The 18,892-nt window shown below is 40.3% G+C and overlaps 1 protein-coding gene across 1 annotated transcript in view; it reads left to right on the forward strand.

Annotated features, from left to right (window-relative positions):
* Nucleotides 1-18,892, forward strand: part of LOC139741400 (clathrin heavy chain 1) — a 57,757-nt gene that overhangs the window by 25,208 nt on the left and 13,657 nt on the right. The window contains exons 3-14 of the mRNA XM_071651980.1: nucleotides 1,345-1,613; nucleotides 2,484-2,645; nucleotides 3,558-3,671; nucleotides 5,844-6,017; nucleotides 10,651-10,848; nucleotides 11,379-11,579; nucleotides 12,433-12,525; nucleotides 13,529-13,711; nucleotides 15,178-15,408; nucleotides 16,004-16,075; nucleotides 16,547-16,798; nucleotides 18,384-18,602. Coding sequence (XP_071508081.1) covers nucleotides 1,345-1,613; nucleotides 2,484-2,645; nucleotides 3,558-3,671; nucleotides 5,844-6,017; nucleotides 10,651-10,848; nucleotides 11,379-11,579; nucleotides 12,433-12,525; nucleotides 13,529-13,711; nucleotides 15,178-15,408; nucleotides 16,004-16,075; nucleotides 16,547-16,798; nucleotides 18,384-18,602 — 2,168 coding nt within the window. The remainder of the gene's footprint in view (nucleotides 1-1,344; nucleotides 1,614-2,483; nucleotides 2,646-3,557; nucleotides 3,672-5,843; nucleotides 6,018-10,650; nucleotides 10,849-11,378; nucleotides 11,580-12,432; nucleotides 12,526-13,528; nucleotides 13,712-15,177; nucleotides 15,409-16,003; nucleotides 16,076-16,546; nucleotides 16,799-18,383; nucleotides 18,603-18,892) is intronic.

Genomic DNA, 18,892 nt, shown 5'->3' on the forward strand with positions numbered 1-18,892 from the left:
GCATGGTGCCTTCCACTATTAGGCTCTTGGGTATATAGTGCTCTTTTTTGGTATTTGACAACTGAGAATGCCTTTTTGCTGTAAGATGATACATAATACAAAGCAATTTAGGCTAAAACTTCAAACCCTTCTGTTGCCAGTAAATTAGCATTATATGAATAGGGCTTTGTGTCCTGACTGTGACATGACACAAATGTGTTTGTATGTGGGCAGAGTTGTATCTAGTCGGACTTCAAATCAAAGGAAATAGTGCCACATGTGAAGCCCTGATTAAAGAAAGAAGAATAAGAAGGGGAGAAGGCACTTTGCTTCATTTAATGACCCGAACAGACAGAATGGCAAACTGCCATCACACGTTGTGCAGTGGATCCCTCTAACGTAGTATGCCTTTGATGCAAAACCCAGCAGAATCATATACAAGTAAGCGACATTTACATATAAAACGGCGTATGTAATCACATGCAACTCAATGCACTACACTGAAGCGATAGTACATGTTCTGGTTTACAATGGTCTTTGTACATACATGCGCTGTACATGTACAGAGGAAATCCCATTATCATGGACTGCATTTGTTTGATCAGTCTTCATGCACAGAAGCTGTGTCTACAAAGAAATTTTATCTAATTCATTCCATCGAGTATGACTGCACTTTAGCCCGATGTTTGATTCAGTTGCATTCATAATGACTTCTAGTCTAATGACTCTTTTGATATTGATGCAGTGTTGTCGAAATTTCCACTGATCAACTGTTCCCACGTGATAACGCTTTCAGAGCAATATTTTGCAATTTACGATTAATGTTTAGCACGCTTTTCCCATGGGGCTCAGAACACTACAATAAAATGAAAATTTATAAACACAATTTAGATTAATAAATGAAAACATTATGAGCAAGCTTCAGTCAATCATTTGGACATCACACAATAGGTTCATGTAGACAAGCAAAAAAAAAAATGATAAAATGAAAAAATGAATAAATAAAATTGTGTACAAAGCTGCATAGTGAATAATACATGACAGTGGGATAAAACAATTTCCCGTAGTAGTCCAAATACTTTATGTCTTAGAGTCACTGAAATGATTGAAAAGCTCATCATGTTTTTTCAGTTGTTATATCTTAAAGTGATTCAGGCAGACTTGACATTTTAGTGTAGGTCATGTACTGCATTTGAACAACAAATTTAAACTTTGCACATGTAAATCTGCATGTCATGCGATTAATCTTGTAAAATGTCGTGGCTCAGGACTGCATTGACAACATGTTATACTGGAGCCAACTCTCGGGAAGCTTTCACACTGCACAGATTTATCATAGTTTCTCTGCCCCTTTGTCGTGTGCAGCTGGACGCACCCTCCAGATCTTCAACATCGAGATGAAGAGCAAGATGAAGGCGCACACGATGACGGAGGAGGTGACCTTCTGGAAGTGGATCAACGTGAACACCATCGGCCTGGTGACGGACACCACCGTCTACCACTGGGGCATGGAGGGCGACTCGCAGCCCATCAAGGCCTTCGACCGCCACTCCAGCCTCGCTGGCTGCCAGATCATCAACTACCGAACGGACGCCAAAATGCATTGGCTCCTGCTCATTGGCATCTCAGCCCAGGTAAGGGCAGTCTTTAATCCATATTTGAGGATTGGGGCGGGGCAGGAGATGAAGGTGCCCCTATATCTTGTACATATATTCGTGTGATAATGTTAGAGTTGAGAAGAACATTTGTTAATTGATACAGTCAGTAGTGATTTAAATTAGATGGTGTACTGATGACAATGGCAAGGCCTCTCCTCTTAATAGGGTTTTGTGTTCTGGAAAAAATATCTAATACTGAGTAATCTCTTGGATTTATAAAACATCATTTGGGTCATGACATATTGTCATTAACCCGAAGTTCTTGCATTTGTAAGAAGTATTTTTTTTTTTCTGTCCAGAAGATTGATGCTCTAAAGCTCCAGGTATGGTTTGCCTTACAAATGTTAGATAAAAAAAGAAATAGTAAAAACTTTGTCATATTGTATTAACCACCATGGGCCTTGCATTATTTTTATCTTAGGCATGAAAGAAGTGTTGTTGGATGTTTGAATTAATACATAATGCAGTTTTCCTTGTACATGAAATATAATTTGCCTCCAATTTGATTTTCATAGTTCTGGCAATAAAGTGATCTTGCATAAAACTCCTATGGACCCAGATGTCAAATAATGAGCATCTGTCGCACAAGACTAAAAAGTCTAATATTACTGTAGTTTCTTTTTCACTTTTCCATAACTATGCTCAGGCTTTGAGCATGTAATTCAAGTTCAATGGGATAACAAGCACTCTCCTCTTATGAACAGTCCCAGTGAATAAGAAGAGTGTGTTTGCCATCTGCTCTTCATATTCTAGGCATGCTCTCTTGCCATGCCAACTCTAATCAGCAGCAGTCTTCACTGTAGTTACATTTACCATGTGCTTTTCCCTTGGTAATCATCTACGCAGCAAAACCGTGTCGTGGGCGCCATGCAGTTGTATTCCGTCGAGCGAAAGGTTAGCCAGCCCATTGAAGGCCACGCAGCCTGCTTCACCTCCTTCAAGATGGAAAACAACCCAGAACCATCCACCCTCTTCTGCTTTGGTGTCCGTGGTGCTGCTGGAGGAAAGGTAAGAGCCCTAAAGTGATCTTGATAATGTCACCATCCGTGTTGATAGGAGAAATAGATGATGAATCATGCTCTAGAATGGTGGTCTCAAGATATTTTTAGTCATGCGGTACATACTCTCAAGCAAAGTTAACTTGTGGAGTTACAAATTTTTGGCTTGCATGCAATTCAGTTGTTGCCATCGCTCATCGTCAGGTGTGGTTCTTGTGCCATATGTCGCACATCATTAATGAAGTTTTATTGCACATTCATTGTTGTCATGGAAACAGAAGATTTTATCGAAATTTACTTAGGATCATCCATTATAGTTAGGGGAATCTCACATAGTCCATATGCAAAGTAGGGATATTCAGGGGCCCTAGGGATAGGGTACCAGTTACAGTCCTTATGAAAATACCAGTGTAGTTTGAAAGGTCTCTTCTCTTCATTGCAAAGTTTGGTTCGTGTGGCAGCAAGGACCTTTTTTAAGGGCAGATAGTTATTACTGCGAATGGTTTCATAATGACTCCATCTGGTTCCAGTGGAGGCAAAATTTGATGTGTTTGGGGTCTAAAGTTTTTGACTGGCATGAGTTTATTGCATCATACAAAAATGATTAAAAGTGAAGTATATATTGGAAATCTGATTGAAGCATTATGAGCGTGATATAAACAGCACTTCAAGATCAGGTTATGGTTGTGGTTGCCCCTTAGTGCACATTCAGAATGACACCTTGATTGTTGAAATAATGTGAATTTGATGGACCTATAGAAGAGAGGTAAATGTTGCATGCTGTTAAAATAAGAAAACACACTTTTGGTAATTTTTGTTTAATCCGGATTGCATTCTAGCCATCTGTCTGTGTGGTTCCACTTCATCCATGTGAAAGTTTTTGTGTGTAGTCATGAGGTTTCTTGGACCCTCCCCCCTACAGCTGCACATCATTGAGGTTGGATCGCCAGCCTCTGGCAACCAGCCCTTTACCAAGAAAGCTGTGGACCTCTTTTTCCCACCGGAAGCCCAGAGTGATTTCCCTGTTGCCATGCAGGTGAGTGACTATTACCACAATCTGACACATGCCTCCCCCGTGTTCAAGCTGGGTCTCATTTCTTTAAAGTGAAAACATAGTTCTCATACGCCTGCAGAACTGTTGATTTTTGCTCTAGAATGGAGACCTGTGCATAAGAAATGTGTAAAATGATGCTGTAATAACAGGGTGGTGTAATTTCAGGTGGTTAAAGGACAAGTTCACCCTCATAAACATAAGGATTGGGAAAATGTAGCAATATTAGTAGAACACATCATTGAAAGTTTGAGGAAACTTGGACAATCCGTTCAAAAGTTATGAATTTTTGAAGTTTTTGTGCAGTTACCCCTGGATGAGAAGACTACTGCAGTGTACGATGTCACATGCGTACAACAATATAAGGAAAATATAAAGAGAATTTCACAAAATTTCATCTTTTGAAAAAAGTACACATTCCCTTGACTTGTTACCGACATATGTTAGGGTAATATTATTCCCCCTGCCTTTAGAAAGAGGCAAGTCAAATGCTCTTTTGTTGTGCGAAAAAAGTGAAAATATGTCGAATTTTCTTTACATTTTCTTTATACTTTTGTACTCATATGACATCGCAAGCTGTAGTAGTCTCCGCGTCCAGCAGTTCCAACACAAAAATTTCAAAAATTCATAACTTTTGCATCGATTGTCCAATTTTCCTTAAACTTTCACTGATGTGTTCTACTAATATTGCTGCATTCTCTAAATCCTTATGTTTATGAAGGTGAACTTGTCCTTTAATGATGAAAATGTGAAATATTACCAAAAAAAGTTGGCCGGAAGTACTACAATCTCAGAGCTTTACCCGATCATGGTTGCTACATACTGTATACGCTGTATATTTTGTATGGTTTCTTTTTTCACAAATTTTGTGAGTCAGGTGCTATTCGCCAATTTAAAAATGTGAAAATATGCGCTGATCCAAACATGAATATGTCCTGCACACATACATCTCTCCATTCAGTATTGTACTCCACGATCGCAAATTTAACCACTTGTGAAATTGTCGGGAAGTCGTGATTTGTGTAAAATTAGACTCGCTGAATGTATGGCGTATACAATAATTTCCCATTATCGATAATCGACAAATCGGGCCACAGCCGTACCAACTGATTTGCTGTGCTAGAGTGAAGCGCATGCAGCTTGTTGGAAAATACGATTGTTTGGGCACAGTCAATCTTCTTATAATGTTCTACCTACCTACTACTGAATGGGGAAGGCGCTTCAGGAATTAAAGTCTTGTACTACGATTGAAATTACAGTTTGACCACGATTATCCGGCCTCCTTTTATCCGGAAATTTTATTATCCGGACGCGTTCACGCAGTGAAAGACTTTTTTTTTTCATCCAAAAATTGAGAAAAAAACAGTGACTTTAAACTCAATTAAAATTTCTACAAAACTCACACGATTTACCTACAATATTCCCGACAGAACTAACATAAATTCACACCACATTTTCATCGTAAAAGTAAGCAGTCATCACCACCGTTGCGGGGTACGCTACCTGCCTAGCTGCCAGTGCACTGGGACGGCAGCTTGGACGGCAGCTTTATACATCAACATTGTGTCTCCCATATCCGGCCAATTCGCTTATCCGGATGAGCGCCGGTCCCGACATGGCCGGATAATCGAGGTTGAACTGTATTTTACACCTGTGATCTCAAAATATTCCAAAACAACTCAATATCCAGGCAAATCGCATCAGCCAGACCTGTTTCTCGGTGGACCCTTTCAACATATTGCAAGCAAATTTCAATTGGTGGAAGATGAATTTTGAGTCCTTCTGAGAAGTATGTTTGGGTTTAAAGCAGGGCTAGCATCAAGATATGCACATTGGTTTCCAGTGAACCAGGTACACATACATGCAATACTTTGCAACGTGTGCAAAAATGCACTTTGTCATTTTAATCGCTTCAAGAAAACGCACACACAATGAAAAATGTCTGCCTCAGAATGGTTTAGTCCTATTGTCAGATGCTTAGATTCATTCAGTGTTATTGGTTAAAAATCTCTGAGCAAACAGCTGTATTGAGTAAAATATGTTCCAAAAGCGGCTTTAATTCTAATGATGCCATACAGAGGTTCTTCAACACTAATTGTAATATTTCACTGTGACAAATCATAACTCTGTGACATGAATGCCTTACCATGAATACAGGTCAGCCCCAAGCACAATGTCATCTTCCTCATCACCAAGTATGGCTACGTCCACCTGTACGATGTCGAGACGGCCACCTGCATCTACATGAATCGCATCAGTGGTGACACCATCTTCGTCACGGCTGCCCACGAGTCCTCGGCTGGTATCATTGGGGTCAACAGAAAAGGACAGGTGCGTATGTGGTTGTGTGTATCGGCATGGGTGCATCGGCATGGTGCGAAACTTGTCACAGAGCTCAGAAATGAACTTGCTCTTCTCTTTAGCAAACCTCAATTTGTGCTCAGTCCTTTTTAACAATGAATATAGATTTGCACTACTTTGAATATTCAACACGTGCTCATTGTATGGAGCTTGTTATTGACATTTATTCACTTCAATACTCGCTTGCTGTTCTGCATTGCATAAAACAGAGAACACTGGGATTGTTTCGCATGGAAATGTAGTGAATGCAATCTGGCCTTCATTAAATCGTAGTGGTGTGTGCATGCAGGAACATCTCTGGACAAAGAAAGTGCAAAGTTTCATACAGCACTCTTGAATGTTTACTTATCTCACCAGGCAAACACATTATTACATGAGTGACTGTAAATTTTTGTTTGTGGACCACAAAACAACCACAAATTTTGAACATGAGATGGTGTATGTAACCTGTGCTTGGTGCTTCTTTGTGTCCATTGTGTTGGCTTTTGTTAATTAGTGAATTTGTATTATTTGTGAATTTTTGTTTTTGTAGCAGGTTAAACATACAATTATACTCAACTCATGTGCAGTGCCACTAGAAAATCTACTGGATGGGCAGTTTGGGGGAATATGAATTCATATTGCCTTTTGGCCGATACGATGGTCTGTGTTGATAGAGTGTTGCATCGTTCATGGAAATGTGGAGATTACTTGACAAGCTTCGTCAAGAGAAGACAGGTTGCCTCAATGTTCTCATGGATCATGTGCCATGGCAGATGATACTTCCTTGGGATGTAATCATTAGGCTTGTTAGCCTTTGAGCGTGTGCAGTCCCATAGCTCTATTCTCAGTGTATTGACTGCTATAGCAGGAAGTTGTTGATCCACTTTATTTCCCAGTCTAAATCGGCCAGTTATGTGGCAGTGACTGTGACTGTGACCGCCACTATTCATAGCATTGGGTAACGAAAAGTGGAGATCGTGTGAGGAAGCCAAGTGTATGGGTGTGTGTTCGTGTTTGTGTGTGTGTAGGAATGTGCACAGAAATATCATCGTGAATGATGTGGGATATTTCCCAGAAATGTAGGATGATTTTTCTTCCTTTTTTTTGGGGGGGGGGGGGAGGTGGTTGGAAAATTGTTGCCATGGACACTCCCTTTCCTGTTGATTGATCATATGTATAAATCTTGTGTTCATGGCATGTTTGAATGAGGAACATTGATGCGTGTAAGTTGTTTCATCTCTGTGGGATACAGCATACTTGAATAGCAAACACTTGACAATACTCCACAGAAACTGCTCAGTTTCGAGGCAGTTTGAATGTTTTTTTTTCCCATGTATTCTTTTTTTTTCCCATCTACATTAATATCGCTATTTTGAATTGATGCAATGTCAAATATTGACTGCTCAAATAAAGAGTTGACTGAAACAACAGAAATGAAGTGGATTATTAGCGAGGCTATGTCATTAACTCAACCAGAGTTTGATTGGTTATCTCATTAATGTAATTCTGGACACTCCCTCATTATCGTGATAAAGATGACTTTTTGAAATTTTCGAAACATTTCTCATTTGGTACTGATTACAGAGTGATCTTTGTAGATAACATCTGCTGCCGCATTTCTAGACATGACACCGTGAAACTTAGTGGTAAATATTGTCAACTATGATTCAGACACAAGAATGATGTTCTACATTACATAGAGAAGGCTGTGGCTGTGTTTTGGTTTTCTGAGTTGTCAAGTGTGCGTTCAGGGGTTCGAGGTTTGATAAGCAGAAGAGACGGTTTCGTCTTCAGCCAGGTGTAGAGGAATGATTATTGCTGCTCCTCTAACCAATGACTGAGTAGCTATGGTTGGTGTGGGTTCGTAGAATGTCGGCTCGCTGCCTTCGCCGCAGATCTTGCCGCTCTGTGGTGATGTCATGACCGTGCCCTTCTAGTCGATGGCAGCCGAAAATCTAGAAGCCGTCAATGGCACTGCGGGTGCAGGAGCAGCGCTCCGACATGGGGGTGTGCTGCGACTGTTGTGGATGTGCGTGTGTGGGGGCCAAGACAGGATGTGATGTGGTAATTTGATTAGTGGGTAGACTGGAGCGAGGCCTACCGTTAACACAGCAGCACGTGGGGGTGCTGGCTTCCCCCAAGTAATTGTCACTCCTGCGTGATGCATGAGTTTGCTTGTTTCTTGCTTCTTTTTCTTCTTCTTTTTTTCCATTTTAAGGGGGGTGGGGCTGGGAGCCATGTTTTGAATTGCTGCAGCGACTAGGCAATTCCCCCCCCCCCCCCCATCTGGATTCATTGTGACAAAAATGTTTTGATAAGATGACAAAAACACACATCAGAGTTATTTCTAGTTTGGCACATGGTGTGTGCAAGGACTGTGTTGTTTTTGGCATTACCACTCATAGTCATGTGGGCTTGTAGTACACGAGCGATATGTGATAACTGTTGGGACAAAGGCAATGCGGATCGTTTGCCAAAGCGGTGAATTTGAATATTGAAAATCTAGTGCACAAATCTCTTTGTCTCTTTAGAGCATAAAGAGCTTTAATGCTTTGTCAGATTGATGTATGGAATTAGAGTCCTGCTGCTACTATCCACCCGCATTCTTACATTGTACGTGTATTAAAGCTTGACAAATTCTGTTTGGTATAAATGTCATGCACACAGGAAACAGGATTTGTATCAGTCAAAAAAGAACAAAAAAAAAACCCAAAAAATGAATGGGTCCTCTGAATTGTTGCTGACAATAAAGCAGGTTGGTTTGGGACGTTTGAAAGACGCATACTTTCAAACACAGAGATCAGATATGTATAGGAACAGACATCTCTCAGTAGTGCTAAATTGAAATCTTGTTTGGACAGGTTATCACTGTGAAAATACACTGTGTCAACACATGTTAACTTTTGACGTGATACATAGTATCAAAGCATACCAGTGAGGTTAAGAGAAGTTGTGAAGGATTGTATTGCAAATTTTCAGTGAAGTAAAATGAAAGTGAAAGTCATATTGAATTTGCCCCCCCCCCAAAAAAAAGGTACAAATATTTGAACAATAAGAAGTCTCCTGAAAAAAGGGGAGGGAGACAGAACTCCAAGCAATGGTCTGAAGTCTTTCAGTCTGTATCCTTCTGTGACATTCCCTTAAAAGAATGCAAAATAAAACATTTACATCTGAATAATGGACTTTTTGTAAAGTATTGAAATTCACTATGTTTCTTTTTCTTCAGCCTAGTAGTGAACTAGTTCATTCACCTGCTCCCTCCAACAGACCATTTCTGCAATGCATTACAATTTATAGATTCTACAGCCCATTAATGAAACATTTCAGTCACCTACTCCCATTACTTTCCATAGGCAGGAATTTGCATAGTTGTTTGCCAGGTAGGACAAGCCTCTTGCAAGCATTGTGGTTGTAAAAGGGCAACTTTTGTGACTAAAGCATACATAAGATTTGAATGTATCTCAGAACCGATCTAGTAAGTTTCTTAGGCAGGAATTCACTCATCGTCCATCAGTTGCTGTTAGGCAGGGCAAGCCTCTGGCAAGCTTTTTGGTTGCCTAGGCAATCTTTTTGTGAACAAAGCATGTATTGAATTTAAACACATTACAAAAACGGTCTATTTAAACACGCAACGCTGTCACTTATCATGTGTCAGACATACTATTGATGCTGGTGTGTGTAGGTTGCATTCAGAATACAGTTTGTATATACACACATGAAACCTTGAATGAATAGGTGCAAGGTGGAGATAATAGTGCTGTGTGCATGATAACTTGGCTCTCCTGACATTTACACCTACACACGTCTATCCTTGCGTCAAGACGTAAGGAACTGGCAGGCCTTGTATAATGGATAGATGTTGACAGGTTGGCATTTGGCTGAAAGGGACATGTTGCATTTTATTTTCCAGACTCAAGGAGTAAAGCATGAAGTTTGTCCATTCTGTCGTGTGAAAATGTCATTGTACTGTAGGTTAAATGAGACCGATGTTCTATTCATCATATGATTGCACAAATTGCACAGAGATGGTCATCTTCTCTTCTCTTTTCTTTCTTTTTTAAAAATTTAGATTATTACTGTAGCCCACATTGTTTATTTGAATGTGGTAATTCTCAAGTATCTGATGTTGGCATTTTGTGACAACCCATGGAAACAATCTGAAGAGATTTCAGATAATGTTGGTTAGGGATGGTTTAGAGCAATGTGCAAAGACAGTGATTTATCATGTTTACTTATCTTTTCATATTGTTGCAGATCCCCACTCTCCCTGCCCCCTCCAAAAAAAAAAAAAAGATCAACAGAAACAAACCAAATCAAACTATCAAAAATCAAACTCTATGCTTAAGTGTCATCGCTGTGGGTTTTTTTTTTTTTCTCCTTTCACACAGGTATTTTCCCCTGCATAATGTGGGGTTAATCAAAACAAATCCAAATTGTGTGTATGTTGTAATATTAACACAAAAAACATTCCATTCTGTTTGTCATAAGTATATCATTGAGGGAAATCAACTAAAATATTTTCCAATGAAAAGTTTCTTTTGTTCGAGTGAAATGTAGAGGCTCATTGCTGTCACTCATTGACATTTTTTTTCCCCCTGCTGTCAAATGCTGCTGCCCACAGGTTCTGACGGTCAGTGTGGACGATGAGAACATCGTGCCCTACATCACCAACAACCTCCAGAATCCAGACCTTGCCCTCCGCATCGCTGTCCGCAACAACCTGTCTGGCGCTGAGGACCTCTTCGTCCGCAAGTTCAACGCCCTCTTCCAGCAGGGCAACTACTCTGAGGCTGCCAAGGTCGCGGCCAATGCTCCTAAGGTCAGTTTTCACAATGTCAGGGTAATAGAACATTCTGAGATGATATTTTCAGGGTTTACTGCTGAAGTCCTTCTTTTATGAAGTTTCATTTACATTGCAAATGAATCACGTTCATTTTTGTAGACATTTCTTTCCCACTTTATTTCATTGGTAAAGTGGAATTCAAGGCAAATTTATGAGCATCAATCATACCATTTTTAATAGCCCCGTCATAGTTGATACTACGGTACTATTTGTTATCACTCAAGAAGACAGTATATGCACCCCTACTTAGCTGTGAACTTTCTTGAAAGAAAAGTTATTCGTGATATTGACATAATTTTTGTCTACTTTCCTTGGTCCTGGATGCAATTTTCATGACCCATTTCATGCTCACATTCAATGAATGATCTTTTGTCGTATTGAATTTTGTATGAAACTTTGATGTTGCCCACCATTCATTACTCTTCTAAATGTTCTGTAACCTAACAGCTAACGTTCTACCTGTTATCTTACCCCTTCCCCTCGTCCTCGATCTCCCACCCCCACAGGGCATCCTGAGGACCCCCCAGACCATCCAGCGGTTCCAGCAGGTGCCCACCCAGCCGGGCCAGACCTCGCCCCTCCTCCAATACTTTGGGATCCTGCTGGACCAGGGCCAGCTCAACAAGTATGAGTCCCTGGAGCTCTGCCGCCCTGTGCTGCAGCAGGGCCGTAAGCAGCTCCTGGAGAAGTGGCTCAAGGAGGACAAGGTGAGCCGTCAATCCCTTCTCATTCTTCTCGACTCTCAAAATATGTTGGGTTTTTTTCGACAGGGAGAATGTATATGTGTGTGGTTAAAATTTCTGAAATTGTATGAAATGCCATGCTGTGTAGTACCATTTATATGGATATGTCATAATGTTTGCTGATATTGCTGAAAACTGATGGAATTGTAAAGCAGTGCCATACAGAGAATAAATAAATAAATCAAATGAAATCACATCAAATCAAATGGTGAACCTCTTGGCTCTTGGAAGATTATGCACCATTTGCTCATTTTTGTCTTTGAAGTGTGAAGGTATTTTGTGGTACTTGTAAGTGAAATGTGTGTCTCTTAGCCAACCTATTCTAAGTTCCATAGGATATTTTGATTTAAAGCCAATAAATGCAATTTGGTTAATCACAGCAAGTGTAGAAATATATGTGCCGTATAAGTAGAGGCTTATGTAAACTGTTGCAAGTTGGAAAAGTGTTAATTTTTTTTGCTTTATATTTAATTTGATTTAGAGATTTTCATGAAGATCAGTGGTTATCACTTATGTTGATTAATTGAACAATGAGATCACTTTATGGACATTGGTTTTTATGACTGTGAAATTTGTAAGACATGTATTAAAATGAAGTTGGAGGTCACCAGAGACTCAAGAGATGACTGAACTGAGATGCCATCAACTTCTCCAAATTTTTTATTGTTATTTTTGTGAATCAGCAGGATTTACTCTGTGCAGGGGTGCAGACGTGGCATCATTTGTTGTTAGCTTGTAGGGAATGAAAAATGTATTGCAGATGTGTTTTACCCGTGGGTATTGCCTTTCAATTGTGTTTTTGTCCTTACTTTGACAGCTGGAATGCAGCGAAGAACTTGGTGATCTGGTGAAGGCCCATGACCCGACACTGGCTCTGTCTGTCTACCTGCGTGCCAGTGTTCCAAACAAGGTAATCATCACTTTACAAAGCAATGAGTGATTACCCCAGAATCACTCATTGTTGGGTGACACATCAGAAATATGCCATGTTTTATGGTTTATAGAGTAAAGTGATTTTACATATATGGGACTTTTCACTGCCAAAGGAGCCATAAGTCACGGACACCATAACCAAGAATAAGATGCAAGTTTAGTTTAGTCGAGTTACCAAGAAAAACTCTTATTTTGATATTTGGCTCATGGTGTAATTTCTTCAAAAACAGCAACATAATGAAGACCTAGACGAAGATGACCCTAGTATAGCCAGGCATGGTATTCTGTAGATTTAAATCTGATTTCCGATTTTTTTTCTTCTCAAGTCTATACACATTTTGCTTTTTTGCATGTATCAAAATCACCTGAAAATTTTGATTTCTGATTTTTTTTTCAACAAACCTCAGTATTATCCCTGTATAGCAGACATTGACAAATTTGTCTCCAGCAAGTTCAAATGGTAGTGGTTGGACTAATTAGTTGATCTCCCATCTTCAAATCAGTAGACTGATTGGGTCCTGTGCCTGCTAGAATAAAGTCTGCTCTTGGGATTCAATGAGGTTGTACAATATTCTAGCAATTCTTCACCTGGTCTGCGTGTGCTATTTGTGGACTGTACCTTGCCCACATACTGGAAGCTGTGTATGGACTTATTGAAAGACAACAATGCTGAGCTGGATGTATCTTCAGCTGATTTTTTAATTTTTTTTTAATGTGTGTATAATTCATGAAATTACTCCAGCAAGACTTCACCTAGTCTGCATAAGCTTGTATGGACTTATTTTTGAGTTGGTATAACAGGTCATAAATGTTTTGTTTTCTTTTAAATTTCTGATATAGGTTAACCTTTGGAATACAATAAATGTTGATTGTATGATGTGTTAAGTTGGGATTTTTCATACCTTTAATGCTAATAGTCTCCACAGTTGCAACCTAGTATTAAACCCATGTCTTTCTTCGTCTCCATTTCCCCAAATCAGGTGATCCAGTGCTTTGCCGAGACTGGCCAGTTCCAGAAGATCGTGCTGTACGCCAAGAAGGTGAACTTCACCCCCGACTACATTTTCCTCCTACGCAACGTGATGCGCGTCAACCCGGACCAGGGGGCGGGCTTCGCTCAGATGATGGTTCAGGATGAGGAGCCACTGGCTGACATCAGCATGGTAAGAAGCTCTAATAATAATAATAATAGTAGACATTTATAGAGCGCCTTTTCCACTGGATACAAAGCGCTATGAGATGTCATCCCTGGTCGCCATAGGAGATAAAATGTATACAAAATACTGTAAAAGTGGTTTCTTTCGCGGTGGTGTTATTTTCGCGCTTTGAGGTTGAACCGCGAATTTAACATCACGTGAAAATGTTTTGAACTCGCCACTTGTTACAACGCTATTATTGCACACATGCTCACACGAAGATTTCGCGCATTGAGTGTGTTGATGGTCAACCAACACAGCGATACCGCGCAATTCAGGTACAAGCATGTTATAAAATACTCAAGATATGGGATTTTAGGTAAGCCTGCATTCAATTGTAATTTGTATTTAATAAATAAAAGAATAATCTGATAATAGTTTGGGTTTTCATGTGCAAAATGAAACAGTTTTTGCCGACTGTGAATTCACAGATTTTGCCGACCGCGAATTTAAACGCACGCGAAAAAGTCGGCACTGATAGAAACCGCGAAAGTATCTGTACGCGAAAGAAACCACTTTTACAGTACCAGGCAGCGACAGTACAAGTCCAGTGCACATATAGGGACATCAAAATAAGTAAGTCTTCAAGTTTTGTTTGAAATGATCAAGTGTTGGTGATGATTTCAGAAGAGGAGGGAGCTTATTCCACAGCCTAGGAGGAGAAGAAGAGAAAGCTGCATCGCCAGCTAGTTTTTTCGTGTGTGGTTGAGTGAAGGTAACGGATGATGAAAGACGAGTGCGCCTAGAGTGAGAATGTCGTACCAGACTTTCCCCAATGTACTCTGGAGCTCTATTGTTGACTACTTTGTAGACCAGTAGGAGAAGCTTGAAGGATATTCTTGCTTTGACTGGCAGCCAGTGGAGTTAACGTATAAGAGGAGTGGCATGAGAACGTGAACAAACATGGTACACAAGTCTAGAGGCAGCATTCTGTACTCTCTGTAAGCGAGTAATACTGTCTTTTACAGTTTCCAATGCCATTTAAGTACACAGGAAGTTCTATCTTGCAAGGGTATTTGCGTCGCAGTTGTATATTAAGTAAGATTATGTAATATGATATGTATGTTTATATAGTTTGTGCTATGTAATTGTATTAAATACATGTGATATTAAATGTAAGACAAACTCACCCACGTGAGACACCATTACAGTAACCCTCAGTGGTCAAGAATATACTGTAGAATAGTGTTTGTAAGTGTTAACATGACCCGTGTTAATGGACAATGAGTTTAACAACATCTGTGCCACAATTGGTGAATGAAGCATGCCAGGATGTACTGATGAGTCCAAAAGTAGTTCATGCCATGGTCAATGTAATGTTATGTAGTCAATGTAAAAAGTCAGTAAGAACATCATCTGTTATCTGTTGCTGACTTTTGTGGCTATTTTGAGTGTGCAGCGCAATGATTACCTTGTCTCTGTTGTGCCCCCAGATCGTGGATGTGTTCATGGAGCAGAACCTGGTGCAGCCGTGCACCTCCTTCCTGCTGGATGCCCTGAAGAACAACCGCCCCTCGGAGGGCCACCTGCAGACCCGCCTCCTGGAGATGAACCTCCTCTCCGCCCCCCAGGTGGCCGATGCCATCCTTGGCAACCAGATGTTCACCCACTACGACCGCGCCCACATCGCCCAGCTCTGTGAGAAGGCAGGACTTCTGCAGAGGGTAAGGCGATTTATTTGTTGTCATTTTTAACCATCTCTTGATAGTGCATCAGCTAGAATGACACCTTGTATTTGAGTGCTTCTAGATTGGTGGCCTTAGCGTTTTGCCTTTTCCAGACTTTTGTTGAAATTTGAGTGTAAAATGCAATGATTACACAGATGCCAACTTTTGTATGCATCTCTACCATGTCCCCAATCATTTGACCCTCATCATGAGGTAGGCAGTCAAGAACAGCATTTGGGTTAAAAATGATACATCATTGACTAATTCTATCAAGAGTTCCTTTGTCTGTTCACATGGATAAACCACCTATTCTCTGTGTGAAAAGAACTTTCTATGTCAGTGGAGCTTAGCTTTGCGAATTCCAATATTTGAGCATGGCAAAGAAAAGTATGTGAGCAGAATTTCCCCTACATACCTTTGTTACAGTATGCTGACCAAAAATGTCAGTACCATTACCTGCCTTTTTTATTTGTTCTTGTGTGTCATCAGGTAATCTTTTCAACAGATCGGATGAAACATGCATTGTTATTTCTTCATGCATACAAACATCCCATTAAACATTGAATCCTCATTATCATTTCTCCCTCTTCAGGCTCTGGAGCATTACACAGATCTGTATGACATCAAGCGAGCTGTCGTCCACACTCACCTCCTGAACCCAGATGTAAGTGATGAATATGGCAGACAACCCCATCGTCTTTGGAATTTGTTTGATATTATTCATAGTGTCTAATCAATGAGTATCAAAATCTGAAAAAAAAAAATGGAAATTCTTTCTTTTTTCTACGTATGTGTGTGCATCTTTATTGTGTGCATATCCGTTTATGATGTTGACATTCAAAGGGGAAGGCACTCTTCCTGAATAAGAGAGTTGAATTTATAAATTACACAACTGCTATATTTGACAGTAATGGGGAGGTTTATTGCAGTGAAGCAACTGGGTCAAATGATATGACAGGCTGATGGGTTTTGCCTGCTGAAGTGACTTGCCTAAAGCAAATAATGACGATTAAAAAAGAACCTAAAATAAGATAAAATTGCTTTGTGGCAGTATATTAAGATTTGAAACCTACTGTGAGTTTCCTGGTAACTCAAGTGATCATCCTTGCCTTGTTTTCCTCCCATTCCCACCCAGTGGTTGGTGAACTACTTTGGCTCCCTGTCCGTCGAGGACTCCCTGGAGTGTATCAAGGCCATGCTGACTGCCAACATCCGCCAGAACCTCCAGATCTGCGTGCAGGTGGCCACCAAGTACCACGAGCAGCTCACCACCACGGCCCTCATCGACATCTTCGAGGTCTTCAAGAGCTATGAGGGCCTCTTCTACTTCCTGGGCTCCATCGTCAACTTCAGCCAGGATTCCGATGTCCACTTCAAGTACATCCAGGTGAGTGGGCGGGGTGGTGACACGACATTTGCTTCTGCGACAATTGCTCCGATATTATTTTCTCCAAGGACTTAGGGTTAGGGTTTTGATAGGGTTTTAGGTTTAGTTTGATGTGAGGATTAGGATTTGGATTAGGGTTACGTTCGTCGGTAGAAGTTATGTATGGCTTTAGCGGGCAGATATTTCATGGGAGCAATTGTCGCAGGAGCAAATGCCATTGAACCGGGTGTGGCATCTCTGATGTGTTTAACCCATCAGCTCTTCTCATACCCGCTCACACTTGCTCGTACAATAGATATCTGCTATCCCTGTAAGTAACGGGTAAAGGAGAGAGTAATTTTGCATTCAAATCTTGTCTCATGAGGACCTTGTGGATTATAGAGTTGTAATTCAATGGAGATGTTGCACATTACGCCTTCTCTACTATGTCCATGTGAGAGAGGCAGCCGTAGATCTCCAGAGAGTAACCCCATGGTGTGACAGACAAGTGCTGGTCAGTGGCTTTCAGTGGGCCAGTGCTTCGTAATCATTTCCAACATGTCCACTTTATCTCTTTCCCAATATCAGCTCAAGAACTTGGCAAGTCTTCAAGATGTAGCATAAAAGTTTTCTTGTTGATCACTTTGCTTATCGGTGTGAAAAGAAGAAAGAACTGTATATCGCACTTCATCTTAGTTTTTATTCCCGTGAAGTGCACTCTTATTTGATATAGTAGGTATAGTTTATAAATGATCGTAGTTTCAGTTTTGTGTATGCTCCTTAAATAGTTTGTTTATACTTTCACTTTTCTCCCCTTTGAGTTGACCTAAAGATGGCAGTCATCAATTTCTGATTGTATATAAGAATCCTTCAGTTATGAAATGGCATATATAGATATCAACCTTTTTGTTTCATACATTTCCTTTGCCTGTGCAAAGTGCAAGCAGGGCATCATGCTAAGAGTGTTTGTCTCTTTAAATGGGGAGATTCTTATATAGAGATGTGTAGACAATAATTCAATGTACTTGACATTGGGTGCAGTCCCTTTATATTGGGAAGCAGATAATAACTTGTGGATGTCAATTCATTAAAGGGGCATTCCAGACAATTTTCATAATTTCACTTCATGTAGTACATAAATCAACAGCTCCATGTATAGATTTGTGGAATTTATTGTGGTCCTTGAGCAGAGAATACTCTGAAAAATCTTAAACAGATTACACTGAACTGTGTTCATGACATAGGAGCCTCACATACTTCAGAAATGCAGCAGTGTAATTCCATTACAATACCACTTGCTTAACAAGATCACCTGTGTGGAATGTATGCATGCCATTCATTATGCATTCTTATGGTGAGGCTGCCATGTCATCATCCTTATTCATTGCAATTTGTTGTAAATTTTGAAAACACTCTTATTCCTCAACCCAATCACTATAGATTCTGAAAGTCTGCATTCTGTCTAACTAATTCATAGTTGTTCAAATGTAAAAGTCTGAAAATTATCCGGAGGTCTCCTTTAAGAGTTTGGGTATTCTGTTATAAAAATTTGGGAGTCATCTGCCCTTGTCTAAAGTCCTGTCTCTTCACCCCCGCTACCAAACAGTCTGCCTGCAAGACCGGCCAGATCAAGGAGGTGGAGCGCATCTGTCGTGAGAGCAACTGCTACGACCCCGAGCGGGTCAAGAACTTCCTGAAGGAGGCCAAACTGACTGACCAGCTGCCCCTCATCATTGTCTGCGACCGCTTCGACTTCGTCCACGACCTGGTTCTTTATCTCTACCGCAACAACCTGCAGAAGTACATTGAGATCTACGTTCAAAAGGTCAGCCAAAAAAGAGATAAGAAGAAAACCACAACCCTGGAGAATCTTTTTTGGTTTTAGTATACATATGCATTCTGAATTTTAAAGACATTTACTTGTGTTTTTGAATAAAGGCATTTCAAATGTGACAGACATTAACATTTCCATGCTGCTTTTTGTGTTGCATCTGCATGTGATGAGAATCATTCCTTGACTGAAACCATTAAATGTTATCTGAAGGTCTAATATGTTTCTGTAATAATTGACTGTATCTTTGAGATTGACAAATGACGTGACATGAAACTGATTTT

The sequence above is a fragment of the Diadema antillarum genome, unplaced genomic scaffold (assembly GCF_040938485.1).
Source record: "Diadema antillarum isolate AM-2024a unplaced genomic scaffold, OU_Dant_1.0 seq00000927_RagTag, whole genome shotgun sequence".
NCBI lineage: Eukaryota > Metazoa > Echinodermata > Echinoidea > Diadematoida > Diadematidae > Diadema > Diadema antillarum.